Below are 12,566 nucleotides of genomic sequence, written 5' to 3'. Positions count from 1 at the left end.
GTGTGAAGGCGTGCTGGCTACCTATACTGAAAGGGGGGTGGGAAAAGTAGGGGTTAAGGGAGTCATCTGGCTACCTATACTGGAGGGAAAGGGGGAGGAGTCATCTCACTACTTATACTGAAGGGAGGCGGCTGGTGACAGTGGCCTTGGGCAGTAAAGAGTACAAATCTGGCCCTGGGTTCGAAAAGGGGACTCAGTGCAGCCTGGATTTATTATAGAAGTTCTTACTGTAAGAGCTGCACAATTGCAGCTAACATCACTATTTTCTGATATGACCAAGTGGAGAGCAGCAAACTTTTTCCAACCAATAGCAGACATTAACCCTGGTTTATTACAGCCAAACTAATTGGCGGGGATTGCTTATACACCAATATTCCACAAAATAAACGCGTGTGTGTGTGTGTGTGTGTGTGTGTGTGTGTGTGTGTGTGTGTGTGTGTGTGTGTGTGTGTGTGTGTGTGTGTGTGTGTGTGTGTGTGTGTGTGTGTGTGTGTGTGTGTGTGTGTGTGTGTGTGTGTGTGTATGATGATGATGGTGTGTATGATGATGATGATGGTGTGTGTGATGATGGTGTGTGTGTGTGTGTGATGGTGTGTGTGTGTGTGTGATGGTGTGTGTGTGTGTGTGATGGTGTGTGTGTGTGTTGGTGTGTGTGTGTGTGTGTGTGTGTTGGTGTGTGTGTGTGTGATGGTGTGTGTGATGGTGTGTGTGTGTGGTGGTGTGTGTGTGTGATGGTGTGTGTGTACTGGTGTGTGATGGTGTGTGTGTGATGATGGTGTGTGTGTGTGTGTGATGATGGTGTGTGTGTGTGTGATGGTGTGTGTGATGGTGTGTTGGTGTGTGTGTGATGGTGTGTGTGTGATGGTGTGTGTGTACTGGTGTGATGGTGTGTGTGTGTGTGTACGCAGGAGACAGATGTTGCCAGCAATCCAAAGTGAAACAAACTCTGGTACACACATCCAATTTTGATTGGATGTGATATGAGAGCTTACCTAAACAATCTGTTTATTAAATTCAAAGTATGTTGGTTCTCATACTACATGGAGGTGGTAAAACTGGTCAGTGATTGGCCAATCAAAATTGAATGTGTGTATGCACCCTTAGACTCGAGCCCACTGTGAAATGAATGCAAGTGACGTTAGGAGTATCACGTATATTCTCATTTGATTTCCACCTCAGAAGACCACTATTAAATCAGAAGTACCATGTAACCCAAATAGCCATCATACCCTCATTACAGAGACAAGAGGAAGATTCTGATTGGCTCATGCAAGCACTACGGGCAGTTCTTAATGGAGACACTGATAAATAAGGCTACCCATAGACATAAGACACAGTTCTATTCGGAATAAATCGTTCACCAAAGATTGCACAAAAGTCCCACCGGGGAAGGTGATGAGCAGAAGTGGAGAATATCGTCCATTTTTATCGTTTAATCTTGTCACTTTCATCCGGTCGCACATAAAACACGTAGATTTCCAGTAACCAGAAACATTGTCCATACCTGGCACAGACACACAGATCTTGCAGTCGAGCGATTTTCTTTAGTAGCAGAATTGGTGAAAGTTTGGGGTGATCTGCGATGGGCGGCTGATGAGTTACATCTATGGGTAGCTTTAGGCTCCAGTCCCGATTATAAGCATGAAGCTGACCCCCAAGTGCTGACGTAATACTGAGTGGCGATCGGAAATTAGGGAGTGAATCGCAGCCTCTCACAAACCTAATGTGGAAACATCACATGAGACGGTTACAAACACGGCATGAAGCGCGGAGGCGGCAAATTTTCCCCTGAGAAATGATGGCGTGGAGGCGGGGGAGGGGCGTCCAGGATGAGAGAGAGATGGGGAGCGTGATGCACATTCCAGCGAGGGCACCTGGAGAGAAGAGGCACTCCGCAGAAAACACGCTCCAGACAGAGAGAGAAATCAGTAGATGCCCCAGTCCGAGTGTCTATACGTGGCTCTCTGCGCTTGGGGTGTCAGGAAGCCGTACACGCCCCCAGGAGGGTGTGTGGGTAAGTGGCGCACACCGCGCACAGGCGTGTCATGTGACAGACACACCAGAGGGTGGTGGGAATGACACAGAGCGAGAAGCACACATATGCACGGCTGAACAAGTCGCCCTCAGCGAGACTCCGCCTCCTGGTCCTGCTTCTTCTCCAGGGCAGGCGCTTTCTGCTTCTGGACCAGGCCGCGGGACTGCAGGGACTGAAAGACAGACAGAGAGAGAGAGAGAGGACAGAGATGAGCAAGTGTCATTAGCGATAAGGGCAGAGGAGATCTGAATAGAAGTGATGGTCATGTCTAGGAGGAGTCATGGAGAAGCATGTGATCAGTTTGGTCAGATGATAGATTTGTAAGTCTCTAATTTGCTAGTCATGATCATATGCTAAAGCAGGATGTAGTGAGGGTCATGTCTAGGAGAACGCATGGAGAAGCATGTGATCAGTTTGGTCAGGTGATAGATATGCAAGTCTCTTATTTGCTAGTCATAATCATGTGCTAAAGCAGGATGTGATCACAGCAAATTAGAGCCTTGCAAATCTATCAGCTGATCAAAACAAATCACATGCTTCTCTATGAGTTCTCCCAGACATGACCATCACTGCTGAGTAGCGCATAAAAAATGTAAATACTTATGCTTTTATTTGTTATATAGTTCAGATTTTTGTATATATTCTATCCATGACACCTCACTCTTACCCTTATGAGCAATACATTCTACTACCCCTAAATGTAGGGGTCCAGGTACATACCTACCTTCCCTAAAGACAACCATATGCTGTTAGATATTTTTAACAAATTACGGTACAATTCATATTTAGGTTTAAAAAAATTAAACCTGATGGAAATTGATTATAAGGAGGGGCTCTGCAGATCGATATTAAATAGATTTTGAGGGGCTAGTCTAGTTTAGGGGACCCAGCAGAAAACCTCATAGGGAAATTAATCTAACCTGATTGGTTGGACAGCACCCTCTCCAACTGCTAGGTTTCCAATAGGTAGTAGTAAACGATGCCCACACTATTTGACCAATCACAACGCTTCGTGCTCTAGAGGGTGCCGTTATTGGACAACTTTTCCTTATAAGGTTTCCTGCTCGGTCCTCTAAAGCAGACTAGTGACGATTTTGACCACAATATCAGCGGAACATTGACTGAGAAAAGCTGTTCTTTCTGTCAGACCAGCTGATGGGTTATCAAATGTGGTATCAAGGTCACGAGCGCTGTAATAACAGCGCAGGAGATTTTGGCGCAGCCGGCGCCACCAAAGACCGTAATAGGAATTATGGCTATAGCGGCGCACAGGAAATAACTTTGGTGCCGTCAGAAGACAGAGCTGAAGTTACTTTTAAAACACTGTAATTCGGCCGCCAGCAATAGCTAGAAGTTGAATTACATCATTCCCCACTCTCCACGTGGACCTGGAGGGGGAATAGTAATTAACGCCTTAACTAGGACTTGTGCAGGAGCAGTGTAAACCATATATCTGCTTTCTCCTGCGCACAAGTCTCCCGGCGGCGAGATCACAGGGACGCTCAAGGTCATCCTGACCAATAGGCAGAGGGAATCCTCACTCACTGACATTTTGAGCATTCTTGACAAAACATGATGTCATTCTTGGCCAGCCACCATGACACAGAATAGATCAGGGGTCATTTCAGCAATGTTACTACCAGTCAGAAATGGATTAAGATGAAATGGGGCCCTACTGCTGATGGTCACCTGGCTTTTTTAGTAAGATTGTGGTGGGAGCTAACTCTGGGTACACACGATGCATTTTTTTGGGGTTGATTTTCCATCTGATCAATTTCCGATTCGATTTTCCGATTCGATTCTGTCATCTTTTCTTATCTATTTCCATTCACTTCTATTGGAAACCGATCAGAAAAAACGATCGAAAATAAGATTGGACAGGTCTGAAATGATCTATCAAACCATCTATCTAACACAAAATGGTATGGTGTGTACCTATCATAATATCCACCAGGCCCCTAGAGTCTCTCCAGACCCTAGGTAACTGCCTAGTTAGACCCTTCTGCCAACATAAAGAGGCCGCACGGATTGGTGAAGTCTCACTCGCAGGTGGGGAGGAGCAACGGGGTGGAGGGCAGTGGTCAACACTAATAATCTCACCTCCATTGGGTTCACAGTTATGGTCATTGCAGAGTCCTCCCAGAATGGATCTCTCTGATTGCCTGACTCAAGCTCCTCCCCATCAAAGCCTCCTCTCTGCCGCACATTGTGTATCCTGGACAGCCCCAGAGTAACAATCAATGCCAGGAAGCCAATACATACAACGATGATCACCATGGCAACACTGGGGAATACTGCGGAGAAAGATGGACATATTTAAAGAAAGAGGAGAGATCATTCAAAGCAAAGAAGTGCACACAAATAAGGCAACAGAGCCTGACTAACTGCTGCAACTAATTACATTAGTCTTATAAAACCTTATAAACTCCAATCATGGCTAGATGTTTAGCCTTTACTCCGCCTTACCCCAGTCTTCTCATGTGCAGCTCCCCAATCTATATACAGCTCCACTTAAAGCAACCTGAAGCAAAAAAAAAACCTGTATGATATAATGGATTGTATATGTAGTACGGATAATGAATAGAACTTTAGTAGCAAAGAAAAGAGTCTCATATTTTTATTTTCCGTTACATAGCTTTATTTTATAACATTGCATCATTCTGTCACAGTTGCAGTTTTAAAGCCACACACTGTCTTTTAAGCTAGAAAACAGAGCAGAGCTAATGACCCATTGGACTCTCTTGCAGTAAAACCTTATCTCAAGCTGTCTCACTGTTTCTTGGCTGTTTAATGCTTCAGATAACAGGACTGTATGTGACAGAAGTTCGGTCAAATAGCTCAATGAAGCTCTTTAGCACAGATAACACGTTGTTACTCTTCCTGTACTACAAAACAATATGAGACCCTTTTCTATGTCACTAATGTTCTATTTCTTAGCTGTACTACACATACATTTCATTATCTCATAAGTTTATTTTCGCTTCAGGTTTGCTTTAAGTATACATAAAACGATGTCCTTTATGTACAGCCCCACCTCCCCAGGCAGAGCAGCCTCTTCCTACACATACAACCACACTTACAAACCAGCTGGGACGCTGCATAAATTGTAACAATGATTTGCAATTAATTTAAAGGGAACCTGATGTAAGAGGGATATGGAGGCTGACATACAGTATATCTTTCCTTGTAAACAATGCACATTGCCTGGCTCTCCTGCTGATCCTCTGCCATATGCTTCTCACCTCAGGTTCCTTTTAAAGTCAACCAGAGAGGAAGCACCCTCATGTATTTTACTATATATATATATATATATATATATATATATATATATATATATATATATATATATATATATATATATATATATATATATATCAGTGGGAACATTAGAGAAAACACTTACCATGCTTTCTGTTTCATTCTGCACTGCACAGCTTGTTTCTTATCATCCCTGATAAAATCTCCGACTGAGCATTCAGTCTAGCTTTGCTATAATGACTCAGCTATAATGATTCCTGAGCAGAGCCACACGGAAGCAGGCTTGGGCTTGAAAAGACACCAGGAAACACAGACTCAGCTATAAAGATTCCTGAGCAAAGCCAGACTGAATGCTCAGTCGGGGATATTATCAGGGCTGATAAGAAACAAGCTGTGCAGTGCAGAAAGCATGGTCGGTGTTTTCTCTAATGTTCCCACTGATATATAGGGTAAAATACATGAGGGTGCTTCGTCTCTGGTTCCCTTTAAGGCCTGTATTTCATTAAAAATATTGAAAAAGTACAAAGACCACATACCATATGCCTGTAACACTGCTACTGGTGCACTTTCTATGTACTGATTTACTGTTATTCTTCATGGCATTACCTTGTATTATCAAAACGGATCTAGAAATATGTATGGAGATGTTTAATTATGTCTTTATTGTGCTTCAATAAACTTTTTTGTAAAAAAATAAATAAATAAATAAAAATCTGAAAATGTTTGCGATGCTAAAATTGGAAAAAAAACCTGCTGGTTTATCTCACAAATAATTATGATAATCAACAGCAAGTCAGTAATATGACTGGGTATGCAATTTGCATCTCAGAGAGGCAGAGGCATGAAGGACAGGAAGGGTACACTAGTCTGTAAAACACTGTGCAAGCAAGTAGTGCAACTATTTAGAAATAACATTCCTCATCTTAAAGCAGAGATTTCACCATTTCCACTTGTCAAAAAAGGATTCAGAGTATCCAGAAAAATCTCTGTATGCAGGAGACAGGGCCTCAAGCCAATATTGGATGACTGAATATTCCGCCCTCTGGTGGCACTGCATTATAACGACATGATTCAGCAGTGGAAATCGCTGCATTGGTTCAGGATCACTCTCATTAACCTCTGTCTGGAAACACATTCTGCATTCACAGTATTATACCGCTCAACTTTGAGGGGACCAGCCGTATGTATGACTGTAAAAGAGGCATTTATTCCTCTGGGCCAGAGGCGACTGATTCACTTTCTTTCCAGCCTGTTTGTGAAGATGATTATCCCTTTGGTACAAACCTGAGTTGTGGTTGGGGCTGACCAGGGTGTGACCAGAGAGCTCCGCTGGGGCCTGATGTATGTTGTGTACAAACTGCTGCTGAGCTGACTGGATGTGGCTGGGAGAGACAGCATGAACTCCGTGCAGCACATCAACCTGAGAGAGAGACAGAGAGAGGGGGAAACAGTTATTCTGCAGAACATGAATTATACATGCTAGGGGTTTCTTGAAAGGATGTTTGCTAATTCATGACAAATAGATAAGACCCTTTCTTTAATTAATCCTTTCTAGACCCCCTTTGGAAATTTTGCTGTAATTAAAGGTGCCCATACATCTAGCGGTTTTGGTGGCCGAAAGACTAAGAGACAGAACTCTCTCTGGTCGGAGAGAGATCTGTGGCTGCCATAAACCGCAGGCCAATTCCCAATCAATTTTCAGCATGAAAAAAAAATAAAAAATTTCAGCATGAAATCTTTCGGGAATCAGCCTAGTGATGCTGCCTCGCCGACTCTGGCCACTGTCCCCCAAATAAAAATGTACTTACCGGTGCCCATGAATGAATACTTTACCTATTGGTGTCCATAGCTGTTTCTGTCCCCTCACTCTTACACACAAGCACACGCACCCAACGCTGGCATATTGCACGTGGGCACATGTATGACCTATAGCACAGGTGTCAAACTCAAAGCCAAATGCTGCCCTCCTTCCCATTTTATGTGGCCCTTGAGAGCTACAAATGTCCATCATTGTAAGCAGCAAAAGAATGATAGCATGCTGCCTTCCCATTCAGAGGAACACACCGTTGACAGTACTTATGGTTAAAACATTGTAAGCAGAGGTGCAACAATAACCCAAGGGACCTCCCACCCCAATGAAATTAGCAAAGGGCCCCCTTCTGTAATCCAACAACCAACTCCACCCCCTCACCACGCTATAGCAGAGTAGCGCAGCAGAGCAGTGTAATATTTACCTGCTCTAGCGATGTGCTGTGCCTCTTTTGTTCTTCCTGACAGTCCCATGCTCTGTGCTTCCACACCTCCTTCTCCTGATCACATGACAAACCTCAGGAGCCAGAGGTGTGCTGCATAGAGTGTGTGGCTGTCGGGAAGACCAGAGGAGACCCGAAGCAGCACTGGAGCAGGTAAATATTTAAACTACTCCACTGCGCTACTCTGCAAGGGGGAGGAGCAAGCTTACCACGGTCTCTATAGTTACACCACTTAGTTTGAGACTAAATCTTAATAAACAATTTTGTCCACAATTTAGTTTTAGGTTTTAGATTTTGGCCTCTTACCTGACTGCCCTATAGACTTGCACTGTCTGAGAAACACTAAAGCACAATCACTATAGAGAGGTATGAATCAGAAAGCAGATCCTATATGGATAATGAACACTTAGGGCTGCTGCACTGGATAGACAGAATTAGGCCCTGCAGGGGCATAACTATAAATCATGAGGCCCCCAACAAAAAACTTTGATGTGGGTCTCAAAGTGTTCACACCTTTTCCAACCCCTTGTGACCCTCACAGCCTGGGGGCCCATCTTGTAAGGGTCATAAAGCAAGCATGGACATCATATTCACACCCGTAACAAGTGTAGCCACAAAAACACCCGATCTGAAGGATGGACCCTTTTACTGGAAGGAGTGAAGTAATAGTTTGATCTGGGCCCCCCTGCTGTTGCAGTGGCTGCTCTTCTGTAGTTACGCCCCTGGACTCTGGTCACAGTGGGAGCAGCATAGCGTTCCCTGCAAAAACAGGAACTGAACTCCACAAAACGAAAAAGTCAAACTACATGTTATGTAACAGTTGCATCGCTTACAGTGAAACATACAGTCAAGTATGTGTCCCTGCCACTGGAACGCACGTTATGCCGTAATGCACTGCATGCTGTGCGCTGGGATACTGTAGTCTGTTGGATCGCAATGCAATCTGAATGTTTCATAGACTCGTTATTGCAGTGTGACTTTCTGCGTTAAGATGCCTCCATAAGATGCACTTACAAATAATGTATCATACGTTTTTCCCTTTTCACCATGAAAGAGAGGATTGGGCTGAGCTGAACCCACTCTCCTGTACTATTTGATTATTTTAAACAGAGGCGACAAGTAAGAATAAAATACGTTAAAACAGTTTAAAATGGGAGGTAGTGGTGGACTTACCTCCCCAGAAAGACTGGGGCAGTCACAGTCAGTATCCAGTAAAAATACTCTTTGGCTTCAATTCATCAAAGGGTGTTCGATAACAAAACCCCAGTCCTTAAAATACCGCATTCGGTATTTTACACTTCACTGTGCTAATTCATCAATATTTTCCCATGTGCGGTAGAGGTTCGTTAAGTTACCGAACTACTAGGCTTCAATTCATCAAAGGCTGTTAGATAACAGCAGAGTGGTGCAGAGCAGCTTGGAATGTCTGTGTGTTGTTACAAGCTGATAACAATAGAAGGCATCCAGACATCCCTTTAGATGTAAAGGTGTTATAGTTACTGTTACTTGTACTGCCTCTGCAGCTCTGAATCTGTCCATCAGTCTTTCTTAACATTTTATTTATTTGCCACAACGTAGATGAACTTCCTGGAGACATTACAAATGCCATGCTTGGTGATTTCACCACCAGCATCTTTGCATTATCAAACAGGGCCTGAAAGGGTTACACCACCGAAGGGAATCTGGGGATATATTTTGACCCGTTCTCTCTGCTCACTGCCTGGGGTCTGAAAGCTTTGTGTGGAGAAGCCTGTGTGACCTATCAGCGGCACTTGCAGGAGAACAGGGGCTGTTTCTATTGGCTGCCTGCTCCTGCTAATCATGAAAACATTCACACAGAAGGCTTTCGAAGCCTGTAACGACAGGGGAGAGCTTGAGATAAACACCGAATGTGTTAGCGAATGTGGGAACCTTGATGAATTAACATTTGTTGAGCACATGTCGGTAATTTATCTCATTGCTGTGTCATTTCAGCTTCTCATTCGGTAACAGCTTTGATGAATTAACATTTTCTAAAGTGCTTCGTTAAGTCAGCTGTTTTCAGCATTACCGAATGCGGTAATGCTTGATGAATTGAAGCCTATATCTGTAAAACTCCAAAAAGTGCAATGCGTTTCACGGGCTACAACCCGCTTCATCAGGCAATGCCAGGAGTAACTGTATACTGATCCCAGCTGGTAAAAGCACCTCCCCTTTCAAAATAATCAGATAGTTATAGTCCACCCTTGGTGGAGGGGCGTTACCCCCCTTTTGTCTTCCAATTCTACGGAGAGTGACTTTTTAACCCGAGTGGGGTGGGGTCTAATCTTCCCACCTGCTATTACAGTAATTGCCTTAGTGGTAATCCACCTTTGCGAGTACCTTTTTTTATATAATATAAGATATAATCCATTATACAAATATACTACACTATTTTGGGCTCTTGATTGTCTTTTGTATCTTTGAACACATTCTCCTGTACAGCTATAGGAGCTCTGAAGGCTGCAAATTCCCTATAAACCTACAATTACAATGTAATGATCTCTAATTTTACGCCTGGTCTGTTTAATCCAATAAGTGAAATGTGAGACGGGGCGGATCTCTTGTTGGTGTAAATCGCAGTGTTTACAGGAAATGCGATCGGCTATTGTTCCCGACTTAGGGAAAATAATAAACAGCTTTACAAAGCCGCGAATAAAGCAGACGGCAAATGCCGAAGCGATTTCATTGTCTGCCTGAGAAAATTCATTACTGGCATCCCGTCTGCGCTCTGATCCCGCCGGAGCACAGGGTGTATTAATGAGATTTCTTACATATCGATCCAGAGTTAAAGAGGAACTGTAGTGAAAATAACATAACAAATACAATTGCTTATTGTTTACAGTAGTCATTTATAGATTATTTAGTCAGGGTTTGCCCATTGTAAAATCTTTCCTCTCTCTGATTTACATTCTAAAATGTATCACTGGTGGTGATATCTTTAGTTCTGCCAGGTGATCTGTACGGAATGTTTATTACTGAGAGTTCTATGCATAGAGGGAGATACTGCTTGCTTGGCAGTTGGAAAAAGCTGTTATTTTCCACAATGCAACAAGGCTCACAGACAGCTAATTGTCAGGACCTTGTTCATGACATCACACTGTGGGAGGGGTTTCACCACAATATCAGCCATACAGACCCTCCTGATGATCTATTCGAGAAAAGGTAAATATTTTTCATGGGAAAGGGGATATCAACCAAGGATTGAACTTAATTCCAATCAGTAGCTAAGGTTCTTCTAAACGACTGTTACAGATGGCCGATGTACGATGATGCTCACACATTTTGAAAGACCGTCACGATGGATCACATCGGATCAAACTGCTCAATATCACTCTTTAAACAACCACCTGCATATTTCATCGTTATTCGATCCTATCGTTGGTAATGTTCTTTATTTGCTGCCTGAGGCAAACTTGTGAGGATGCACCGCCCATTTGAAATGATTGCCCATCAGCCGACAATTTCCACTGCACATTATAGCTGCAGAGCAACCAAAAAAAGAGACCACCCTCAGTATAGATAGGTAGCCAGGTATAGGTGCCTCCTATATAGGAAGCCAGGTGTAGATGCCCCCAGTATACATTAGCCAGGTAGGTTCTCCCAGTATAAGGTAGCCAGGTAGGTTCCCCCAGTATAGGTTAGCCAGGTATGAGATCCCAGTATAGGTTAGCCAGGGAGGTTGCCCCAGTATAGCATAGCCAAGCAAGTTCCCCCAGTATAAGGTAGCCAGGTAGGTGACCCCAGTATAGGTTAGCCAGGGAGGTTGCCCCAGTATAAGTTAGCCAAGTATGTTCCCCAAGTACAGGTCAGCCAGGTAGGTTCCTCCAGGATAGGTTAGCCAGGGAGGTTTGCCCCAGTATAAGTTAGCCAAGTAGGTTCCCCCCGTACAGGTCAGCCAGGTATGTTCCTCCAGGATACGTTAGCCAGTTGGTTTACCCCAGTATAAGGTAGCCAGGTAGGTTGCCCCAGTATAGGTTAGCCAGGTAGGTTCTCCAAGGATAGGTTAGTCAAGCAGGTTCCCCAGTATAAGGTAGCCAGGTAAGTTCCCCCAGTATAGGTTAGCCAGGTAGGTTCCCCCAGTACAGGTCAGCCATGTAGGTTCCCCAGTATAGGAAGCCAGGTAGGTTCTCCAGTATAAGGTAGCTAGGTAGGTTCCCCCAGTAAAGAGTAGCCATGTAGGTGCCCCAAGTATAGGTTAGCAAGGCAAGTTCCCCCAGTATAGGGTAGCCAGGTAGGTTCCCCCAGTATAAGTAAGCCAGGTAGGTTTCCCCAGTACATGTAAGCCAGGTAGGTTCCCCCAGATGTAGGTTAGCCAGGTAGGTTCCCCCAGGGACGGATCTAGGGGGGGGGGGGGGCAGACGGGTCTCTTGCCCCAGGCGCAGTTTGTTGAATTGTTAAAAAGGCGGCAAAATTTAGATGGGGAATGGCAGTTTAGGCGCCAAAACCTGATCTTTAGGCATCAAAACCTGACCTTTAGGCGCCAAAACCTGACCTTGCCCCAGGTGCAACTTGGTGTTGATCCGTCCCTGGGTTCCCCTAGTATAAGTTAGCCAGGTAAGTTCCCCAAGTATAGGCTAGCCAGGTAGGTTCCCCGAGTATAAGGTAGCCAGGTAGGTTCACACAGTATAGGTTAGGCAGGTAGGAGGTGGCCGCCCGAAAACCAGCGGTGGCCGGGAGGGAGTGGGGGAGGGATGGACGGGATGCCGTCTGACGTGTGGCGCCGCCTGAGGAAGTGGCATCACCTACCATTATGAGTGGGACGGGCCTGTGTCTATCGCTGTTGTCCACATTCCATGACTAAACATCTTTCGTATAAAGAATTTGAAAACTTCATTCATTGGCAGTTTCTAGCGATTCAGTCTTGCAGTGGGTTCTCAGCTTCAGTTTTTACTGCAATTTATGGTCTTTAGTTCTGCTGCTAAGCGCAGCCGTAACACCACCGCAGTGTTCATGATCTCACTGTATTGGATGATCTATCAGTAATGGTTGGGTATTCTTTG

General features: G+C 44.4%; 1 protein-coding gene across 5 annotated transcripts in view; it reads right to left on the bottom strand.

Moving 5' to 3' along the window:
- Positions 1–473: 473 nt before the first annotated feature.
- CLSTN3 (calsyntenin 3) overlaps positions 474–12,566 on the bottom strand; it is a 245,713-nt gene continuing 233,620 nt past the window's right edge. For all 5 annotated transcript variants that reach the window (XM_068257792.1, XM_068257793.1, XM_068257794.1 and 2 more), the window contains 3 exons: positions 6,578–6,713; positions 4,136–4,329; positions 474–2,207 (listed from right to left, as the gene is read on the bottom strand). In XM_068257792.1, the coding sequence (XP_068113893.1) occupies positions 2,124–2,207; positions 4,136–4,329; positions 6,578–6,713 (414 nt within the window). In that variant the 3' untranslated portion in view covers positions 474–2,123. The remainder of the gene's footprint in view (positions 2,208–4,135; positions 4,330–6,577; positions 6,714–12,566) is intronic.

This window comes from Hyperolius riggenbachi, chromosome 10, assembly GCF_040937935.1.
Source record: "Hyperolius riggenbachi isolate aHypRig1 chromosome 10, aHypRig1.pri, whole genome shotgun sequence".
Taxonomy (NCBI): domain Eukaryota; kingdom Metazoa; phylum Chordata; class Amphibia; order Anura; family Hyperoliidae; genus Hyperolius; species Hyperolius riggenbachi.
This window is presented reverse-complemented; position numbering and strand designations above follow the sequence as displayed.